The sequence below is a fragment of the Spermophilus citellus genome (assembly GCF_964194105.1).
Source record: "Spermophilus citellus genome assembly, chromosome: X".
Taxonomy (NCBI): domain Eukaryota; kingdom Metazoa; phylum Chordata; class Mammalia; order Rodentia; family Sciuridae; genus Spermophilus; species Spermophilus citellus.
Window position 1 is genome coordinate 37,432,810 of NC_138190.1, and position 23,102 is coordinate 37,455,911.

General features: G+C 38.8%; 1 protein-coding gene across 1 annotated transcript in view; it reads right to left on the reverse strand.

The window, feature by feature from the left end:
• Positions 1-23,102, reverse strand: part of EFHC2 (EF-hand domain containing 2) — a gene marked incomplete at its 5' end in the record, with an annotated part of 214,004 nt that overhangs the window by 11,882 nt on the left and 179,020 nt on the right. Inside the window, one exon of the mRNA XM_081277962.1 lies at positions 12,755-12,860. Coding sequence (XP_081134088.1) covers positions 12,755-12,860 — 106 coding nt within the window. The remainder of the gene's footprint in view (positions 1-12,754; positions 12,861-23,102) is intronic.

Genomic DNA, 23,102 nt, shown 5'->3' on the forward strand with positions numbered 1-23,102 from the left:
GAGAAAGGGAGAGAGAAGGGAAAGCATATGGAAATGGTAGGTGACCCTCAATGTTACACAAAATTACATAGAAGAGGATGTGAGGGGAAAGGGGGGGAAACAAGGGAGAGAATTGAACAACAGCAGATGAGGTAGAGAGGGAAGATGGGAGGGGAGGGGAGGGGGGATAGTAGGGGATAGGAAAGGTAGCAGAATACAACAGTCACTAATATGCCATTATGTAAAAATGTGAGTGTGTAACCGATGTGATTCTGCAATTTGTATTTGGGGTAAAAATGGGAGTTCATAACCCAATTGAGTGAAATGTATGAAAGATGATATATCATGAGCTTTGTAATGTTTTGAACAACCAATAAAATATATAAAAAGAAAATTAGGGCAATTTTTGCCCTGAAGTGGTATTTTCTAGTTTAATCTTATTATAGGGGAATGGTACAAACATCCAGATTCAAAATTGCTATCTCCTGATAGGTATTTTATAAAGTTTTTAATATAAAATTAATAAAACACATATAACTCATTTTATTATGATGGGCTATTCAAGGAATGTATCCTCTTATGAAATAAGTCAGTACTAAAGGATCCTCCTCAGAACTTGTTAGTAAAAGTGTTTTTTTTTTAACATGGAATCATGATTTACATGTTAATAATAAAAGAGAAGAAATAGAAGAACTTATACTGGAATAATAACTCAGGAGTTGGAAATGAGAATCAAATTTATTAGCAATAAGTCAGATTTGGGCAAAATGAAACTCAAGTAATGACCTAGGAGGTTTGAAATTAAGGGTAGTTTAAGATAATAGTTTATTTCTTTAAATCCTGACTGCTCCCTATAGCACCCTGAAAGCCTTCCTAACTACTCTAGCTCCACTATACTCTTCGTTTAGAATCAATATCACTTCACTTGATCATTTTTCCCTTTCTCACTGTTCTCCAGTTTCTAGATGGGAGTGACTTTTTCTGTCTCAAATATTTGATAAATGCCATAGACACATTTATAGTGCTTCAGGAACCCAGGATCCATCCACTGCCAACCCCCAATTTTAGGGAGATGCCCTCAGGCTATCCAAAAATAGAGTAAAGCAGGGAGTTTTCAGAGGCTCAGGCAATGGAGTAGGACATCAATAAAGTAGAAGGAAATGTAGCTTTTTCATAATTTTGCCTTTAATTGGATCTACCTAAAGGAATTGCATGGCTGGTCCCTTTGTAAAAATAAAGAGGATTTGGGCAACATAATAAATCCCTGCCAGGAGTGGTATGGTGGTAAAAGCTACCTATTATTTCAGAGACTTGGGAAGCTGAAGCTTAAGGATCCCAGGTTCAAGGTTAGCCTTAACAACTTAGCAAGATCTCGTCTCAAGAATAAAATAAACAGGGGGATGTAGCTCAGAGATAGAGTTTCAGGATATAACTTATAGGTAGAGCACCTGAGTTCAATTCCTATTCCTGTCAAATACACACACACACACACACACACACACACACACACATACATATGTGTGTGTATCTATGTATGTATATATCCCCAAACTACCAGCTATCAGTGTTGTTCTTTCTAATAAATCTGTAAGTGTTCCAAACATTATACAAGCCTTATGAAAATCTAGGCAGTGAGTTAAAATACTGACCTTTTATTCATCCTACACTATAAAATGCAAAGAAAACTCCAGATCACGTGGTTTTCCCAGAAGTGCATGTAAGATTTTGTTTTTGATTGAGATTGAACCTGGAACTTGTGCATTCTAGGCAAGCACTCTACCACTGAGCTACATCCTAGCCCGTGCATGTAAGTTAAGTGGGAATAACACCTAAGTGGGTAATTCTACAACAGGGGGATTCATCCACAGAAGTTAATCCCTCCCATTCCAGATGAAGATGAGCCTGCTTCCATCTCTGCAAGACAGGCCCTTGGTGATACGGGTTTGAAATCTATGTGTCATAGGCTCTGCCAGTGCTCCTTCCTACCCTCTTACACTTTCCACTTGGCCATACTCCAGTGTTCCTTTGGCGTTGAGATTCTACTTGGCCTCTGAGGCCCACTCTGACTGCTTCTGGGACAAGCAAAAGTGCCAGGGAATTCTTTTCTTTCCCCCACTTTGAGAGCAGTCCTCAACCAATGACTGAAGTGAGTTGACAGATGAATACTGCAGCTCCTTTGCACTTTAGATGGGATAACTCTGAGGAATATGTTGGCTGCTGGATCCCAGCATTTCCTAGTAGCCCTAAACTCCAGTCATCCACACTTATAACTGGTTTGATAATGTGCCCTTTAAGTAGCTCCCTCCCTTCACTTTCTCAGTACCTCTAATCCCTTCCTAATGGTTCTTTCCTGAAAAACTGTATAAGCTCAAATCCTTGTCTTCAACATTGCTTCTAGAGGAAATCAGATGAAGACACTAAGCAATTTTGCATGTATCAAAATTAAGAGCATGTTGCCAGGCATGGTGTGCACACTTGTAATCCCAGTGACTTGATGGTGATTTACATGAGTGCACACATGCGCAACTATTCCTCAGGCAACAGTTGCATATGCCTGTAATTCCAGTGGATCAGGAGGCTGAAGCAGGAGGACTGTGAGTTCAAAGCCAGACTCAGCAACTTATCAAGACTCTGTCTCAAAATAAAAAATAAAACAGGGCTGGGAATGTGGCTCAGTGGTTAAGTGTCTCTGGGTTCAATCCCCAATATCATAAATAAATAAATAAATAAATAAATAAATAAATAAATAAATAAATAAATAAATAAATATTTAAGGGCATGCCTATGAAAGTCACAGCAGAGCTTGGAACAAAGTAACTTTCTGGCAAACTGATGGTGAATCCAGAGTCTTCAATGTGACTTCCAGACAGTTCCCAAATCTCAGAACAAAATTTAATGTAATCTGGAGTATTGAATAATATGTGCCACATAGCATTTTCTGGAAAAGGGAAAAACTATGAAATACAGAATGACATTCAATGATATAAAATTGTGATTCTAAAATGACTGGGAATCATCATCTCTGAGAGGGTCCTATGACATATTCCAAGCTGGCTGTCACTAGAACCACTTAAGATGTCAAAGAAGTTGGCAATAAATTACTCGTTCATCAATGGTAAAAAAAACTGTAGCTGTCGATCTGTAAAAAATCATACACCCTTGAAATGGGAAGCAAAGATGGCACTGGATGAAAACCCAGTAAACAGCAGCTGCCCAGTGAGAATAGCAAAGCTGTGTGTGAGCTAATAGGCACTGGATTTATTTGCTTTGACATTTTTAAAAGGAAATTTAATTGGATTATGTCTTCTTTTAGTTTCAAATTTTTCTACTGTAGTACTGGCCACCAGATGCATGAGGGGAAAAGATCGGGAGCCAATTAAATTCCACGCTTCACTGAAACAAGGTTATTTTTATTCTTCCCAACTGCAAGGCTGATAGAGTCATGTTAGTGACTTCATCATGTTACTCCCTTCTACTAGCTTGGAAAAGAATGTTTCTATGGAAAATATCTATGTATTGTAGAAAAGTCCAATAGTAGTATATATGAAATCAAAATTATGGTTTTGTTGGACTCCCTTCCTTCTAATAAGGGTGACATGACCTTAGAAATAATCAAATTAGGTACAAAAATATAAAAGCAATTAAATTTTAACAAAGCAAATTAAAATTCATTTTGGGAAGGGGATCTTGCAAATACTTCTTGAGATAATCAAGAGCATTCTGGTAACATAAGGAAAAGCTCATATATAAAACCAAAAGATTGGGTTGGGGTATAGCTCAGTGGAAGAGTGCTTGCCTAGCACACTGGGTTCAATCCTCAGCACCACAGTGAAATAAATAAAGTAAAGGTATTGTGTCAATCTACAGCTTAAAAAAAAAGAAAGAAAATTTAAAACAACAAAAAATTTGCTAATAATTTTCTGTCTTTTCATGGGCAATAGCAATTTTTCACCTTCACTTCCCTATGCCCTAGACAAAGCTCCAATAGATGTCATTTACATGTAAGTGTAGCTAAGAGAGCTGTCAATTATAAACACGAAAACCTTCCTTAGAAGTACATTACAATAAAAGTAAGTTTTCAAGGAAACATGGAATTTTTGAGCTTTAGCCTAATGTTCCAATGCTTCAGATCATATTAGATTCCAGAAACAGCATCTCCGACTAGGTTATTGCTCTATGTTAGGTAGTCAGCATGTGTTTACCAGTTACTTTTTTCAATCTAATGAAAATGGATAATAACCTTTTATTTCAATTCTTAAATTCAATCACAAATACTACAAATAACTTCTCATTTTAAAAGTTGGCACTAGCTCCTCACTATATATGCCTTACTTTTAGGAATGCCTCTTGAGTCTTAGCTTCCAATGTACAAATTAGGAATGATATTTATTTGGGCAAGATGTTAGGATAATAAAATGTCACAGGGCATTCTGTGCTCTAAATGCCAAAAGGAGATCCTCCGCAAGTAGGATGTCCAAAGATTGATCCCAAGGTGTACCCAATCACCCACTACTTCCCACTGCCAAGGCCATATATTATCCTGTTGTGAGAAAGAGGGAGCTTTAGAGCCAACTGCTAATACTTTTGCAGTTATAGTGCTTGTAAAATGAAGCCATGTCCAATTTTTCTCAGAAATGTCACAAGATAAGACACCAGTCATACAGTGCAAGTTATAAAGTTTATATGAGAACCAATTTAGTGTTATTTTTTAAAACGTGACTTCTGAGATTAACCAGACAGGCTCAAAACAGTGGGACCTATTCTGCCAGCTTTATAGCTACCATCTGCAAGCAAGCACAATAGAATGGGAATGGGGTCTCCAGGCTGTGATAGCACCAGGGCAACATGCTGACACCATAGATAGTCACATAATGGAGTGAGAGGTAAATTACAGCTCTATGGGCTGTTGAGGGGCCAGACAGAGTGATGACCAAGGAATATCCCCCACCCCCAAGAATCCAGGCTATAGGCCACTGGATATAGGCCACAGCCAATATCCATCAATGCAGGGGAAAAAAAATCTGTTACCAAAGGGCAGCAGGACTAATCAAAGATAGATTAGCTATAACATAGTTCTCTTTATTTTGTTTGTTTGCTATTGGAATCCACTTCTATTATCTGAGGCCATGTGACTATCACATGTAGGGAAGCTACATCTGAGCACTGGTCCTGACATCCAGTAGACCAAGCTCCAGGAGCTATTTATTAGTCTGGTCTGGCTTTATACCCTGGCTAGGCTATGGGGCTTGTTCTCCTGAGATAAGGTCTTTATTCTGGTAACAGATTGAGCTGGGTAATTCTCCATTTATCACTCAAGAGACTTCACCCTGCTCTTGCCCTGGGAGGATGACCTATGTGAATTACATCAGCTTCCTTAATTTCTGGCTTCTAGGGTTCAGCTAATGGGAGGTGGTGTCAGGAGATGGGGGATAGGGAGTAAGAGAAGAGAGATGTCACACTGACTTTTCTCCTCCTTGCCCTGCTCCTTCCCTTTTGGCCCTCAATTTGGTGGTGGCTACAGTAGCAGTAGTTCAATGATTATGTTCTCCAACTACTGCTCCAAATCCTTTGCTAGGCTCTAGTAATGCTGGTCCCTGCCTGCTTTCCCAGGCCTAAGCATGCTAAAAGCTTTCTACCATTGCTACTCTCTGAGTGTTCCACCCTCTTTCATCAAATCATCTCCATGACCCCTTTGAGCTGTGTGCATTTCCTGGTGTTACCTCACTGGAACAGGGACTCATCATGCTCAATCCTTGGTGAGGATGAAAGCTTGAGAGTCTATCGACTGGCTCCCTCTGATTGCTGAATGGTGCTAACTTCTAGATTCCTATCACTGTGCTATTTTGGAGATATGCCCTTCTGGAATTCCCTGATACCCAACTGCTTTTGATCCCATATCTGTGTACCAAACCACCTCTCTACTCAGCCTCAAGTTAGACAAAGCCCTGGTCCTGTTCCTGGTTTTTGTTCTCTCCCGGCCCACTCCATGTACTATGAAGGTGCTCTAGATCCTTACCTAAACATTAATCCTATCCATTAACACCTGATGCAGGCAGAATATGTTGAATCTAGCACTCGGCTTTCATCACTCAAGAAGTCCTTTTTCATTTCTCAGTGTGTTCTTTGGTACACAGAAGAGGTCATACTGAGAAAACATTCAGCCCATGAGTAAATCTATGAGTTCTGAGTGAAACTTCTAGAGAGCTGCCCATGTCATTTCCTGAACTTTAGCCACTGTCAGCCTGTCCATCTCATACAATGGACAAAGTGTGTGGCTTTCCAATCCCAGGCCTCCACCTACGCCCTGCTTCCACACAGAAACTCAGCCTGTTATTCCTTATTCTCAGAAGATATTTAATCTCATCACTTTGTACTCAGTACTAGGACACTGCCACAACCTGGTGAATCTTGCCTTGAAGCTCCACATGTCATTTTTGACTAGGGCAGACTCCCCAAATGTTGGTGATTCCTTAAAGTATAAGTGAGAGATTTTTTTCTGCCCAACCAGGCCCAGGGACTGGCAAATCTGGTCTAATCCCTCCATGGCCTATTGTGGCATAATCACTCTCCTATTAGTTCCCTGCCATGCATGAAAGATCTGACAACAATGGAGGAGGCTGGCTCATACTACCAGGCTCCAAACTGACACCAAAAAACAACCAACAGGGGCTTCAAGAGTGGCTGGTTACTAAGCTGTGATGTGCCATCTAGAATCTCCTTGAGGAAGCACTTGGTGGCCTAAGTCCTGAGGAAGGACAGGGATTCCCCTGAAAGGATTACCTCAACTACAAAGATGTCTTGGTTGCAAAGAGCCATACTGTCTAAGGTTATTTCTTTTCTTGAACCAACTCACAGAAATTTTTTTTAAAAGGCCAGGGGCTGGGGATATAGCTCAGTTGGTAGAGTACCCCCAGCACCACACACATGCAAAAAAAAAAAAAAAAAAAGACCAGGCTAGTTTGGCCCAACTCAGGATAACTCTGAAAGATGATTCTAGCTCCAGAGCTCTCTATGGGTCAGACAAGCTGTCTTTAAGTATATACTACACCTCAACTTCTCCCTCTGCTCACTCCTGATTCTTTCCCCTACTTTCCACAGGAGTTGATTCCAAGGATACTCTCAAGTAAACATCTGCATGTTAGGTTCCACCTGCTCTCTGGAGAACCCAACCTGTGACAAGATATGATCCACAACTATCTGGGAGCATTATTCGATATTAACATTTAAGCATACATATATTCTTCACTATCAATTCTACTGTATGAACTATGTAACACTGTGCTTGACCCATTCATAACTAAGTATTTTTACATGAGATTATAGATTCACTCATAACATTCCCAAGCTATCTTATATCCTCTTGATGAAACAATGACAAGCTTAGCAATACCAGAGTGCTTTGGAATCTGATTAAGTTCTCATTATGGGTTATATTGATTGGGTAGCATTTGATACTTGTTTTCAGTTCTTTTAAATTGATCTAAAAAAAGTTGTTGGGCTGGGGTTGTGGCTCAGTGGTACAGCACTCACCTAGCACGTGCAAGGCCCTGGGTTCAATCCTTAGCACCACATAAAAATAAATAAATAAAATAAAGGTATTGTGTCCAACTACAACTTTATATACACACACACACACACACACACACACACACACATACAGTGGTCCCTTCCAAATGTCTCTGGCAGACTTATATCTTTCTAGGTTCAGTAAGCAGAACTGATGGGACCATATGAGTAAAATTCGTCTCACCATAAATGAGTAACAATTAGGAAGAGCTTGCTGCTAAAGAACAGGCTCTTTCTAATGGGACATTTTCAGCCTATAACTGTTCTAATGCTTACTGTTAAGCACAGAAAACTCTCTATCTTAGCCTTGGAAGGGACTGCACAGGGCCAACTACCCTGACTTGAGGAAGGTAAGGCATTTCCATTTTATAAACAATGACAGAACCTAATTTAAGCCACACTATGGGAAAGGTATCACAATAAGTGCCTCATGTATATTGACTCAGTTCCTTACAACAACCTTAATGGAGAGATACTCTTATCTCCATTTTTGAGATGGGTAAACCTGAAAGGTTGACTAATTTGTACAAAGTCACCCAGTTAGTTGATGATGGAGTCAAGCATTTGAAATCAAATCCCTATGGTTCCAGACCTCTACCTTACACTCTCTCTCTCTAAAGCACCTGAGGCTCAGTAACTGTCTCAGCTGACAGAGTTGGTAAGTCATAAAATGAGGAAGAAGTTATTGCAGGAAGAGTGAATTTTTGACCCTCCCATGCAAAGTAACTCCACCCCCAATGTGTGTGGTGATCTTTTTGTGGGTCAGGAAATCAATTTAATGGGTCAGAAACAACATTCAAAAGAGAAAGAAAGAGGATGGGAGAGAGAAGAGAAAAAAAAACAATGGAAGAGATAAAGGGAGGAAGAGAGAAAGGAAAAAAGAAAACAAATCTAACTACATATATAATGCCGTAAGTAGTTACAACATCATTCTTTTTTTTTAATTATTTTATTGTTGGTTGTTCAAAACATTACCTAGTTCTTAATATACCATATTTCACAGATTGATTCAAGTGGGTTATGAACTCCCATTTTTACCCCGTATACAGATTGCTGTGTCACATCAGTTACATTTCCATTGATTTACAAATTGCCTTTCTGGTGACTGATGTATTCTGCTGTCTATCCCATTCTCCACTGTCCCCCCTCCCCTCCCCTCCCCTCCCCTTCTCTCTCTCCATCCCCTCTACTATAAATCGTTACAACATCATTCTTTCATGAAACTTTTGTTCATTATGTATGTGCATGCTGGGTTGTTGTGAAAAATACATGTAACTTACCCTGGGTTGTAGTATAAAAAAGTGATTATATTTCATTCAAACTCAACAGTCATCAGGAAAATAAAAATTAAAGTAATAAGATACCACATTTTTTGAGGCAAAAACATAAAAACAACAAAAATGCCTATTAATAGAGTGTTTAACAGATTACTATATATACCTAATAAATAATGGCTTAGGTCTATACATATTAAGCTAGAGGAATTTTCCATGATTAGGAAAAGCACACTACAGATAAATGTATGTGGTATGATACATTTTTGTGCAAAAAAAAAAAAAAAAGATGAAATCTCAGAGGTGAATTGGATAGTGGATTGGGTGGAATGGAAGAAGAGAGAAGTAGAAAGCAAATCAAGGAACAACAAAGGCTTTTGCTAACTAGCGAAAATAAGTACATGTATCATTGAGGGTCCCAAGGGAAATAGAGGACAACACACAAACAGCATAAATAGACAAGCTTAATAAATAAAGTGACTACAGTCATCATTCAGTATCTGAGGGGGATTTGTTACCAGACTCCCCACAGATACCAAAATCTACTGACAGCTCAAGTCTCTTACATAAAATGACACAGTATTTGTATCAGATCTTTGCACATCCTCCCACACACTTTAAATCATCTCTAGATGATTTATAGTGGTTAACACAATGCAAATGCTGTGTAAATAGTTGTTGTACTGTATTGTTTAGGGAATAATGACAAGGAAACAAGCCTGCATGTGTTCAGCACAGGCACAGTTTTTTTTTTTCTTGAATATTTTCTATCCATGGTTGGTTGAATCCATGAATACAGAACCTGTGGATACAGAGGGCTGACAATATTTTACAAAGTTGTGGGAAGTGTTTAGGAAAATCAACAGAGGATTCTCCAGTCCCTAAGAGTTGTAACAGCAGGGAGCCATTACAACTACCTGGGTCTAAAGGGGTACATAATGTTAGAACCTGGAGTGACAGCTGTATGGACAGAATCTCCACACAGGATCTATGAAGCTTGGTAGGAGGAGGATATAACTGGCAGGAAGGGAAATGATTTCTCTCTCTTCCCACCTTCAACTTTTCTGCTGGTGCATCCCATTGGCCAATCCAACTAGACGCCTGAAAGCTAGGGAACACACTACTGTAGTCCATAATGGTCAGGCCCAGGACTGATTTGGGCAAGCTCAGAAAAGGGTAGAGTGACCTAGACATGGTACTAATAGAATAAATGGATAACAACCAACACAGAATCCTAGGACGTTAAATGAAAAGGTAGAACATCAACTGAATTCAACATTTTTATATACAAAATTTTTATTTCATAATTTTATACATAAAAATTACTTTATAATTTTACATAATTTGTTCATATTTTAGAATTTTATATATACAAATAAAACATAAATTCTATGTCTAAACATTTTTACATATAAAATTAAATATTCACATGGATAAGGTTTAAAAGACTACCAGGGAAAATGACAGTATTAATTTGCTTTTGTGGTGATATTTTGGATATGGGTTCATTGAATCCAGTAACTTCAATAATAATTTAAAAGATATTTTTCTTCTTCTTCTACTTTGTTTTTTGGTGATGGGGATTGAACCCAGGGCTTCATGCATTCTGAGTACACACTCTACCACTGAATTATACCCCCAGTCAATGTTTTTCTTTTATTGTTGGCAATAGACTAGACGTGAATTAAGAATCTGACTCTACCATATACTTGTTCTTTTTCTAACTTCCTTATCTCTACAATGGGAATAATAAAAGTACCTACCTCATAGGGTTTCTATGAGGGTTAAATAAGCAAAGAGTTTTTGAGATCTTAGGTCAATGGTTGGCACACAGTAAATGCTGTGTTTGCTGTTACAATGGTGACATCAAAAGCCTCCTAATGGGTTCCCTGATGATAGAATAGCCAAAAGTCTCACACTGGATCTGCCTGTCTTTACCTGTTTTCTCCAGTCTACCTACCACCGTGCCAGAGCAAGCTCCCTGTGAAGGGCATACCTGATCATGTCACTTTCTTTCTTAAAATTTGCCAATAATACATATATATACATACACACATATATTTTATTTATTTATTTATTTATTTATTTATTTATTTATTTATTTAAGCAAGCAAGCAAGCAAGCAAGCACCGGGGATGTAGCTCAGTGGTAGAGCTCTTGCCTAGCATGCACAAGGCCCTGGGTTTGATTCCCAACACTGCAAAAATAAATAAGTGATTTATTTTAAAAAATGTTTAAGGACTTGGAAATGCTAACTACCCTGACTGTCATTATATATTATATATATGTATCAAATTAATACAATGTACCCCATAAATATGTATCATTTTAAAATAATTAATTTAAAAATTTACAATGAAAAAATACATGTTTGTTAGTGGTCTCCAGATAATATTCAAGACAACATTCAAACCTCACCCATTTGTAGGCAACTCCAGTCATCCTTCACTCCTCCCTATGTGCCTTCACTCCAGTCACACCAATTCCTCCTGGCTCTGTTCAAGTACCAGTCTGCCCCATGTCCCAGAGAGCTCTGTTGAGAATGCCTTTTCCATATCACATCACTTTCCTACTTTGCTACTGTTACTACTCATCACTGAACTGACAAGCATTACCTCCCCAAGAATACTTCCTGTCCACTAGCCTGATTTAGAAGCAGCTTCTTGGGCTGGGGATGTAGATCAATGACAGAGTGGTTGCCAAGCATGCACAAGGCCCAGGGTTCCAACTCCCCACCCCCAGCAACACACATGTGCACACATGCATGCACACAGCTATATCAATCCATATTCCAAATCATGAGTGTACTGATTCCTCATCAGCAGTGGGTTCCTCAAGGATAGCAATGATGACCTTTATCTTTAGACACCAGCATAAAGCAGAGAACCTGCTAAGAGTGGACACTTAATTCTGATTTATCTGAGGATTAAATCTATAAATGAATAAAATAAGTAACTTACCTGATTCGAAGTCACTCAGCTAAGTAAGTGACAGTGACAGAATTCAACTCCAGTTCTGTTCAACTCCAAAGGCCACCACTGACCCTCAACCATCTGGAAGTTCTAAGGCTGCCCTTGAAACTCCAGAGTAGTTGCATGCCTGAAGGAACTCCCAGGGGCACTAGATCAGCTCAGGCCAGAATGAACTGTTCAGCAGGAATAAATACCTCCTTTCTGGCAGTATCAACAACATGACATTTGCTTTATCAAGGGCCTTTCCCAAGAAAATCAATTTCTGGAGCATGTTAAAATGTAAACAAACCACCACCCACTCACCCACTCCTTAAAGATAATTGGTCCAAAGAGGTCTTAGAGAATTCAGACAATTCCACAATGTTGAGAGCACCATCTGATCACATGAACTTGTTTTCCATATCCAAGCAGTTTTCTACTGAGTTTTTATTTTAAATTTGACCCCGCCATAAAATGTGCACCTCCATCTTCTGTTGTCTCACATGGCAAACCTGTGTGTACAGCCACAGTTATGCTGGGGATTCAAGACAGGCACCATTTGAGATTTGCTCTTGTGGCTTATAATGATGTTACCAGAATCCTCTGATAACAGTGTTTATATCTATTTATAACTGTAAGCTATTATCCCTTTTTCTATATAATTGGATGCAACTGAGGTTAAAAAATTCAGCTGCATAAAAGTCATGCTCTTAGAGAACAGATGTTTGCTAAGCAAGGAAAGTGAATTAGCCTTTAACATAAATACCAAGAAACACATAAACACTCTTTCCAAAAGCACTGATGTTGATATTTTACATTGAAAAATAATTTAAAGATACAGGATGTTAAAAATGCAAGATAGCACCTATTAATAAATATTATTTGAGTTGTTTCTAATTTTGGCTATTATGAATAAAACTGCTATAAATTAAAAAAATGCAAAGGAGGTATCCACAGCTGGTTTTAAAAACAGGTGCTATTTACCTCTTTAAGGTACGATGGGGCCAACAGTTCAGGCATTGGATTCATTCTCCAGTTCAGGGCAGAGAAAAATGACTCATAATTTATTTGATGTTCACTATCTTCAAACCTGCAAATAAATGACTTGACTTAGTCTGCAGAATTCAGGACTCAAATGCCAGTTTACATTCTCATGTATATTTCAGTATCTGATATTTTTCTTATTTTTATTAGTTTATTATCTACTCACCATCTTCAAGAATATAAATTCTGTGGGAGCAGGGGTCTCACCTATCTAATTTGCCAAAGTATTCTTAAGCACCTAGATCAGTGCAGGTTCTTAATAGGTATTCAATAAACATGTGCTAGAGTTGTCAAAGAAACAAATTTCCATACTTAGTAACTAAGATCCTCATTATATTTTCTTAAGAATATTTGAAGGCCTTTTTAGTTTAATGGTTGGCATCAAATGCTAGTAAAATAAAATGTCTTTATATTTCTTAATACCTTTTAAATCTTTAAAACAAGCCTAGATTAATTTTGTCTACTAGTATATTTTTGGGAAAAATAAAAGGTATCTTTATTATTTGTTATATAGCCATTAAAAGGGCTTATTTAGATCCATATTTGCTATCACAGAAATATGTTTTGGGTATATTGTTGAACAGAAAGGAGGTTATAAAATGTACGTACAGTTATGATCCTATTTTAAGTTTATATTTATTTTAAAAGGCATAGAAAAAATCTGGTTCTAACAATAGGCTTACATAAGAACAGCTATCTCTGGAAAGAGAAATTATGATTTTGGCTTTTTCTTTACACTTTTATGTATCATGTGAATTGTTTTAAATTTATAATCAGAAAAAGTACATTTTCATCTTGAAAAAATTTAACAAATCATTATCATGCACCATAAATGTCTAGGTTCAAAATAACCAATATTTTTTAGACTACTTGCATGATTTATATATTTTTGTGACAACTATTTCTTAATTATGGACTCTGGCTAAAATTCATCCTTAACTTTGTTTTGGCCATCAAGATACAGTAGTTTCAATTCAATTGCTATAATGACCTAAACATTGTCTAAGTACTTCTTAGTACAATACCTCAATACCACTGATCCTAAATTTGAAAAAATTATGTCAGTTTTAAAAGCCAGTTATCTATTAATCATGTAATACCATTTTTGAAGGAAATGACAATCATCACTAAGACATTCTTTTAAGCACTCTGTTCCAGGCACCTGCCTTTAAAATAACACTCATAATAAGTCAGATTTTTCTTCGTTCTTCAAAACATGGTAAGAAAATAATAGCTCACATTTATAAACTAATAAAAATCAGCACCAACAAATTAATGTTATAGTCTAATATAACATAGACTCATCAAACTAAACAAAGTGGGATAAACAGAGTGATCTGAGGAGGGGAACAGGAATTCTGTAATTCTTTTCTGTACATTTCTTGGCCAAGGCTTCTGGGATACAGCTCCAATTTGCCACCCCCTACCACTCTTTACCCTTTAAATTTTGTCTTACTCATCATTTCAACTCCTTAAAGGACATACTCTGTTTATGGAAATATTTGTAGCCAAAATGCAGGACCATTATTTCTTTCATTTGTGTATATTTGGGGAGAAGAACTAAAACTCAATCAATTAAAGATATCTTCTGAGAAGCTTTCCTTTAGCAGGGAGCCTTAAAGAAAGCATTTTCTAACACTCTGAGTAGAAGCTGAAGTCAGAGAAGGAGATCATATAGAGCCTTTGACTTTTATTCTGAGGAAAACTAAGAGCCACTGGACTATATTGTACAGAATAGTTAGGGGACCTGCAATGTTCTGAAAGATCATGTCCCCTGGAAACTCATATGCTGAAATATAATCACCAATGTGATGATATTAGGAGATGGCATTTGGGGAGAGGTGTTCAGATCATGAGAACAGAGACCTCATGAATGAGGTTAGTGTCCTTATAGAAGAGACCACTGAGAGCTCCTTTGCACTTTTTGCCATGTGAAAACATAGCAAGAAGGAGCCATCTATAAGCTGGGAAGTTGTCCTTCTCTAGATACTTAATGTAAGAGCTCCTTGATCTTGGACTTCCCAGCCTCCTGTACTGTAAAAAAAAATATATATATATAATTTTTTTTCTAAGCTACTCAGTTTATGGTATTCTGTTGTAGCAGCCTGAACAGACCAAGATAGGACCTAAGACATTTATAAAAGAGGACATTAACTGAAATACTAAGAGTAGAATATAGCAGTCAAGGTGGAAGTGGAAGGACAGCTAGCAGTCTCTTGCAGTAATCCACACAAGGAGTAATGGTAGCTTAGACTGAGGGTGGTGGCAATGGAAAGTGACAAACTCCAAAGGTATTTAGAATGTGCAATTCCTAAAGGACTGCATATAGTATGTAAGAAAGGAAAAATTCAAGATGACTTCAAGGCTTTTGCTTGAGCAACTAAAAAGATAGAACTGCCTTAACTGAGATGAGAAAGACTGCAGGATGTAAACATTGAGAATCAAGACCCCAAGTTCAGTTTGGGCTATGTTACACTTTGATGGGAAGTGAGCAATTTGGGCTATGAGTCTGAAGTTCAAGGAAGAGGTTCATTTCAAGATTTAAGTGTGGAAGTCATTAGCTATATAGATGCTATTTAAAGGCACAAAACTGGGATACTGGGTGAGATCATCAATGAAATAATTGTTTCTATCTGTTTGTATTGTACAGAATTTAATTGTCAGTAAATTCCCACATGAGTTACACAAGGCACTTACACAATCCTAGAGTTTAGAAGTGTACTGTTTCAGTAATTGGGAAACCACTCAAAAGACTACCAACTAGAAATAGGATCACATCAGACTTTACTCCTCATATACAATCCAATAAGCAGTTCTGTGGGTTCTACTACCATAAGCATAGTACAGATCTATCTACTTCTTTCCATCTCTTTCACTTCTCCCAAATCCCAAGCCACTATCATCTCTCACCAGGATTTTAGCAACAGTTTACCATCTTGGTCTTGCTATTTCTATCTATATTGCAATAGACTATCCTTCACCAGAGTGATCTTTCTGTAACATAGATTTGCTCGATCATTTTCTTGCTTGAAGTCCTCCAATGACTTCCCAATATACTTAGAACACAAGCTGAACTCTCATCAGGGTTTACAAACTCAACTTAATCTGGCTTCTGCAGACTTCTCTGATCACATGTTCTCACCTGAAAACTCTCTTCTTGTTACAATGTTCCAGGTCTACTGGCCTTCTTCTGGTTCCCTGAACATGCCAAGATTGCTCCTAGAAATGTAAAGCAGTTGTGTCTTCTTGTCCCTTTGTTTGAACTCTCAATTCAAATTACAATTCCTAGCCAGGTGTGGTGGTGCATGCCTGTAATCCCAGTGGCTTGGGAGGCTGAGACAGTAGAATCATGAGTTCAAAGTCAGCCTTAGCAACTTAGCAAGGTCCTGAGCAACTCACAAAACCCTGTCTCTAAAGTACAAAAAAGGGCTGGGATGTGGCTCAATGGTTAAGTACCCCTGAGTTCAATCCCTGGTACCAAAAATAAAATTATAATTCCTTAGGAAGATCTTCCTGGAGTCTCTCTTATCTGAGTCTCTGTCTGAATTTGCACTTGTCCTGGATGACAGTGTTGGAACTCACAGAAAACTTCTGGAAGTCACCATAGGAAGTCCTATTATTTCTATTATTTGTTACCACTCCCTGATATTTGTTCATATTTACCCAGCCCTTTTCCCTGTCTAGCTCATAATGTGTCAGACTCAATATGTCTAACCATTTGCCCATTTGGAAAGGATATTTCTGAATCAGATTACACTTGAGAAGGATCAAAAGCCATAAATAAAAACTGTATGTAGCACACAAATGATGTATAAATTTTTTTTGACAAGAAATGAAAGATGTCATCTTACCCAAATCCCAGAGCTAGGCTTAAAGAAAGAGTTAGCTAATGTGGTAAAATGCTCCAAGTTTTTCTTTTCAGTTTTGTCTTAGAAGACCTTGATGTATGTGGGAATTTCCCCAAGGGGCAAAGGAGAGAAAAGAACAAAGAATATTTCAATAAAAGGGATAAAACCAGCTAGCTGATGCTTCTTGAAAAAATTCTGTGCTTTTGGGAAGTGGACAGACTTGCAGTAAATCATAATGGATTTTCCACCAAATCCTACTTTTCACCTGTAAAGGAATAAAAGTGGGGATAAAAAGGAAGAAACACAATGATGAAGATAGCTGGAACAGATAAAAGTGGAAAAGAGATTTCAAAAATTTTTACAAGATGAGCTGGGTGCAGTGGTACATGCCTATGATCTCAGCTACTTGAAGGCTGAGGCAGGAGGATAACAAATTCAAGGCCAACCTGGGCAACTTAGCAAGCCTCTGTCTCAAAATAGTTTTAAAAAGCCAAAAAGGCTGGGGATGTAAGTCAGTAGCAGAGTGCCCCTGAGTTCAATCCCTAGTACCACTTAAAACAATTTTTTAAGGTGAAAAGCAGATCGAGGATTGGTAACTGACTTGGTAGAGCAGAGGAAAGGAAACTGAGCTCAAAGTGTCTATCTGGCAGGGGATGAAAGGGAAAGTATCATTGAGAGACCAATCCATGTGGCCTGCAAAATTCCTAAGAGACTCCTAAATGCAGCATTCAGGTGCCAATAAAGGCAGGGATAAAGTGTGGCATTGAAAACAAGGACTGTTGGAAACTCTAATTAAAGCAAGAGTGGAGGGACCCCCAAGTATCTTCTTCCACACTGTGTTTCTCCCTTTAGGAAGTAAAGAATAGCTCTATTTGACTAATTCTAAAGAGATTGCAGTCATGGAGAAGTGGCATAATGGAGACAGAGAAGAACCTGAATTTGAGAGCACTCAGCCCCCTTCCTTCCCCTTTCCTCTTTCCAGAACATCAGTGGTCATGTTTAAACTCTCCTACCTTCTCTGATCCCATCCTCCTTTCTACTAGGGAAAGGAAAATATAGGATTCTTCTCTCAATACCATAAATGTTTACAGAGAAATCTCCAGATTTCAGCTTCTGGGGATTTCCCAATGAAGAAGGAGCTTCAGAAGCTGATTGATTGTGCAATGAAACCCACCAATCAACAAGACTCCCCTTCCCAACCAAAGTGTCCAACATTAGAGCCTGCAAAGTAGAAGAGCCCACAAAGTGGTAACCACACTGAATTCACATATGAACACTTGAAGACTGAGGCAGGAGGATAATAAATAAAAGGCCAGCCTGGGCAACTTAGCAAGCCTCTGTCTCCAAATATTAAAGTCCCTATCATGAACTTCCAGAACATCAGAGATAAAGAGCAGATCCTGAGAGCATACAGAAAGAACAAGTAGTAATGAAAACCAAGATTACGCTAAATTCTCAATCATCACAACAGGTAGTTATCATTTATCTATAAATGATAAATCAAGAAAAAATATTATGCACATCCTAAATGCCTGCAAAAGCAGCTAGAAGGGTTAAAGGCAGCCATTGATATGGCCAGAGAATGTCATTGATGGAATAAGCTTATCAGAATGATTGGATTATTTTATTATGTTTAAATTAAAAATGTAAGGGGTGTTAAAAGCAGGTGACAGATCCTAAAACATGCTTTTCTAGGTAGTAAACATGGAAACATCCATCTTGGAAAGAAAGGAGTGCTACTAGTTGGGAGCTTGCTCACTTGGAATTAGTCTCTGAGTCTTCCTCCCTGCTCCCAAATTCTGCATTTAGCTTCTTCCATGGACCACTGATATGGTGAGATTTTTCCTGCCATCATTTGCTATTCTATACTCTGATACACACTATACCTGTAACATGAAGTTATGAGAGAGCCCTAGGATACAAGGGAGATCTCCTGTTCTAAAAACAGAGCAGGTTGGAAAAGAAGTCAGGAGAAACAATTCAGAAATGGAGAAAGGTTTGAACATCAGGTAAATGAGGACAAGTAGGCTACTCAGTGCCTATAGTTAGCCTCAAAGGTTATTACCCCTGTCACTCATCATAGAGGCCTCCCTCTGGCCCATGACTAAATACATCATTTGCCAAATCCAAGCCATCCTTTCAAAATAGTTTGGAAAAGCCTGTGAATTATATAGAAAATATATTACCTTATTTCATTGTCATGTTGGGCTTTCACTAAAAAATATGATCCAGATTTTCCACCTGAGTTCCCTACTTTATTCCTCTCCAAAGGACATTTGGGTCTTGCTAAAACTCTGATGGACAGTCAAATAACAGAGATTTGCTACTCTGGAAGAAATTCATTTTAAAAGTCTTTGAAGGCAATTCCAAAGAAGAACTTTCTATGGCAACATTGTTGGAATCAGTGCAGAGCCTTCCAGGGTGACTGCCCTAAAGGGCAATGCTAATTCTGGCTTTTAAGTGTTTCTATGCTTGTTAAAAAGTCAGCCTCCTTACTTTCAAGTCCCAGTTCACAGTGCTAAAGTGTTTTCCTAAAGCCTCCATAAATTCTTCTTTCCCTTTGAAACTTCAGCAATCTACCATTACCTTCACTACACAAACCATGAGACATGTTTGTGCAAGAAGGGAGAGGGAAGGCAATTTCTCTGGTTCCTCTCTAAATAATAATGGCCCCCAAACATGCTCCCTGATGCTTTGCTAGGTAGGAGTTCTTAGAAGTGAGTCTAATGGGACATTTGACTGATGTTCATGCTCCCCCTTCCAAAAATGATGAATAACTTGAAAACTGCAGAAGCCATCCATCTCCTTGCCACAGGGAATAATGCTGAGCTGCTGTATTTCTACCTTCTACAGAGGTTAAGAAAAAAGGTTTAGTGGAGGCTATATTTTACTGAAGAGGAACCTGCTTCCTCTCTTTTGCAAAGGCTATCTCATCACTTTAGGGGAATGGGTTGGAAAGGAGAAAAGACAGAGAAAATCCATATTTGACTCACTTAGTTATGTTTGGTTTCAGGTCATTACCAGCAAACCTGGAGGTGCACCCTGAGACACCTTGTAAAATTCTTCCAGGCCAGAAAACTTAAAAACAACAACAACAACAACAACAAAACTAGAGTTCTGGGCCACTGCATTGACTGGTCACAAAAAGTTTGGGCTGGCAAAATGGCATTGCTCAAGCTGTCAATGAGTAACTGGTTATCTCTAAATTCCAGTTGTGTATTCAACACAGAGCTCTTTGGCAAGGTGGGTTACAGCTGCCAAGTACGGACTGTGTATACTGTGCTCTGTTGGTCCACAGAGTTTGGGATTATGTAAAAGAACTACAAATTTGACTACAAAACACCTTATATCTGGAAGGACAAAATTCATCTGGGTGGGTAGGTATGCATGTGTGACACAAAGAAGAAGAAAGAAAGGGGGCATGGTGAAGAGAGAGAGAGACTGAGAAAGCAAGCACTCTTCTCTGAAAACTTTATCAGTACATCAGTCTGAAACATCAGCAGCCACATGGCTCAATGCTGTCCTTCAGCCTCATTGCCAGGTATTGTTGGGTGAAATTACATATGCGTCCAAACCCTGCCTCTGGGAAGGGTCGGGGGCAGGGCTAGGGAGAACATAATGAGATGATTTTAAAGCCCTGTTAACTTTTTCCATTTTAATAGATCTTTCTGGATGAGGCACCAACTCTCTTGGGAGGCCAGTTCTAAGGCATTCCATGGAACCCAAAGCCAGCTATAAAAGATTGGCTTGGGGCAGAGCTGATGGGGAAAGAGTTGCACTTGAATTTCTAGTTATTCCAAGTCTAGATTCAGAAGGCCTCAATTAGGGGAGGAAGCCACCTATTTACACTCCAGTCCCACAAGAAACTCAGGATGGAATGACCTCAGAACTCTCTTCATCTTTTATGGTTTGAGAGTCAGAATTTCTTGCCTATTAGTAGTGAGGAGCATTTACATTCAAATTAAGGCTCAGAGGGGTTGAGGAAATACACCAAGACCACATAACCAGAAGCAGCAGAACTAGACTTCAGAGTCAGGTCTGGTGGATCCCAAGCCCCGGGTTTTCTACTCCATGAACAATATATCAGCACAGGATAAGTCTGTGAGGCTGCAAAGATGAATGAGACATAGTCCCTATCCCTAGGAGCTGAGATAGAAACAAAGATTGAGGGCATTTTAGGGAGTTTTTGTTCTAATTCCATTTGAGACTCACTTTGGACTTAAGTATGTTCTTGCAGTGAGACTCTCCTTAGACCTCCATGTTTGCATTTATGAAATGAGGAATAATGGCTACCATCAATTAAAATACACCTTTTAATATGCTCAAGAATGTACAAAATATTCTTAGGTCCTTAGCACTATGTCAAGGCAAAGTGTCACTCCTATTATTAATGGGTAATAGGCGCTGCTACAAAGAACATTTAAGTCTGATGTTCTGTGCATTAGTGAAATGAATTTGTGTAGTGAGTAAGGTAACCTCATACTAGCTCTCACCATACAAACTGATGGGGACTGGAGCAACTGAAGGTGAAAAGATTTTGAGGTCCAGATCTTGGCTTGGATTGTGCTAATTAGGAAAAGACCTAGCTGAATTACAATAACAATGGGAATGGAGCAGACAAGAAATCTTAGTACCAAAACACCAGGTCAGGAGAAACAATTGGGTAACAACCAGTGGGTAAAAGAAAGTACCCAATTCTTCAGTCATACAGTCTTTCATCTTGTGATCTGAATCCATGCAACAGTGCCACTTGACAACTGCCTGGGCTTATCATAAAGCAGGTAAATCTACCCTTGGGCAGAGTGTGCACTGAACAAAATCAACAAACTCCATGCCTGCCTCCCATGGGAGACTGCAGACGTCAGAGGGGGTTCTGGCTTAGCATGCCATGAGGAGGCTGTGCAGAAAGAGACTCTGGTCAAGGCTCTGTAAAGCTCTGTGGAGTCTGTGGGGAACAATAAGAATGCAGAATATAAATGTAAGCTGCATGCTGATGGGCCCATTAGGAATTAGGGCAGTCTTTGAAAGGAATCTGCGGAGATGATGCAAAACACCAAGCATGTGACCCAAATCATGGCAGGGCATATTGGAAGGAGAAGGGAATGGGAATGAGACATTTTCTAATCTGATTAGTCTGAAGTTTCCCCTGAGTGTGGAGAAGGGTCACCGCACAATTAGAGGCAAAGTTAGACTGAACATGGTCTGCTTAGCAGTGGAGAGGGGTGAACTCCTCAAAGCTAAGCTGGGCAGGGAGGCAGATGTGTTTAGAGACAGAAACAACTTTGAAAGCAAGTTGCAGAATATTTTTTTTTTTTGCATTTAATGTCAAATTGTAAAGGCAAAGACAAAATAGTCTGCTGAGAGAATGGGAGGATGATGACTTGGTGGCCTCAGCACTGGCTAAGAAACCTCTAGGTCCTCCAGAGGCCAGGCTCCCACATTACTGGACTTTCTAGGACAACTCGTCCTCAGGCCCATCAAGAGATAATCTAATAAACATCCCAGCTTCCAGACTAGAAGACAGCTTAATGTGTGAAAAGCATCCAGATCCAACTATTGAAAAACAAGGCTTCCTTCATAAAGAAGGACACAGGATTCTCCCAGTTCATTTCTAAGTCAGACTGTGCGGTCTATGGTCCCTTACTTCAACTTCTCTCTTAGACCCTAGTCAATAGTTAGCATCAGGTGCTGTGTTGGGTACTTTATATACATTATCTCAATTACTCCTTTGAATTAGTAGTAAGTAAATACTATTGTTTGTTTGTGTTAGTCAACTTTTTTTGCTGTGACCAAAATACCTGACAAACAACTTAAAGGATGAAAAAGTTTATTTTGGCTTCCAGTTTCAGTCCATGGTTGGCCAGTCTATTGCTTTGGATCTGAGGTGAGGTAGCACATTGTGGTGAAAGGAGGTGGTAGAGGGAAGCTGCTCAACTCATGGCAGTCAGGAAGGAAGGGTGGGGAAGAGGTCAGGGACAAGATGTCTTGTCCCCAAGGGCATACCCTCAGTGACCTACTTCCTTCAAAAATGCCCCTCTTGTCTTCAGTTTCCACCTCCTCCCAATAGTCCATTTAAATTATTCATCCCTCAGTGAACTAATCCATGGGTGAGGTCAGAGCCCTCATGATCCAGTGACTTCTCAAAAGCCCCACCTCTGGACATTACTACATTGGAGACCAAGTCTTTAACACATGAGCTTTTGGGAGACATTCTGAACCAAATCATAACACTCTTTTTATTTTATTTTTTATTATTAGTTGTTCAAAATATTACAAAGCTCTTGACATATCATATTTCATACATTATATTCAAGTGGGTTATGAACTCCCATTTTTACCCCGTATACAGATTGCAGAATCACATCAGTTACACATCCACGTTTTTACATATTGCTATACTAGTGTCTGTTGTATTCTGCTGCCTTTCCTATCCTCTACTA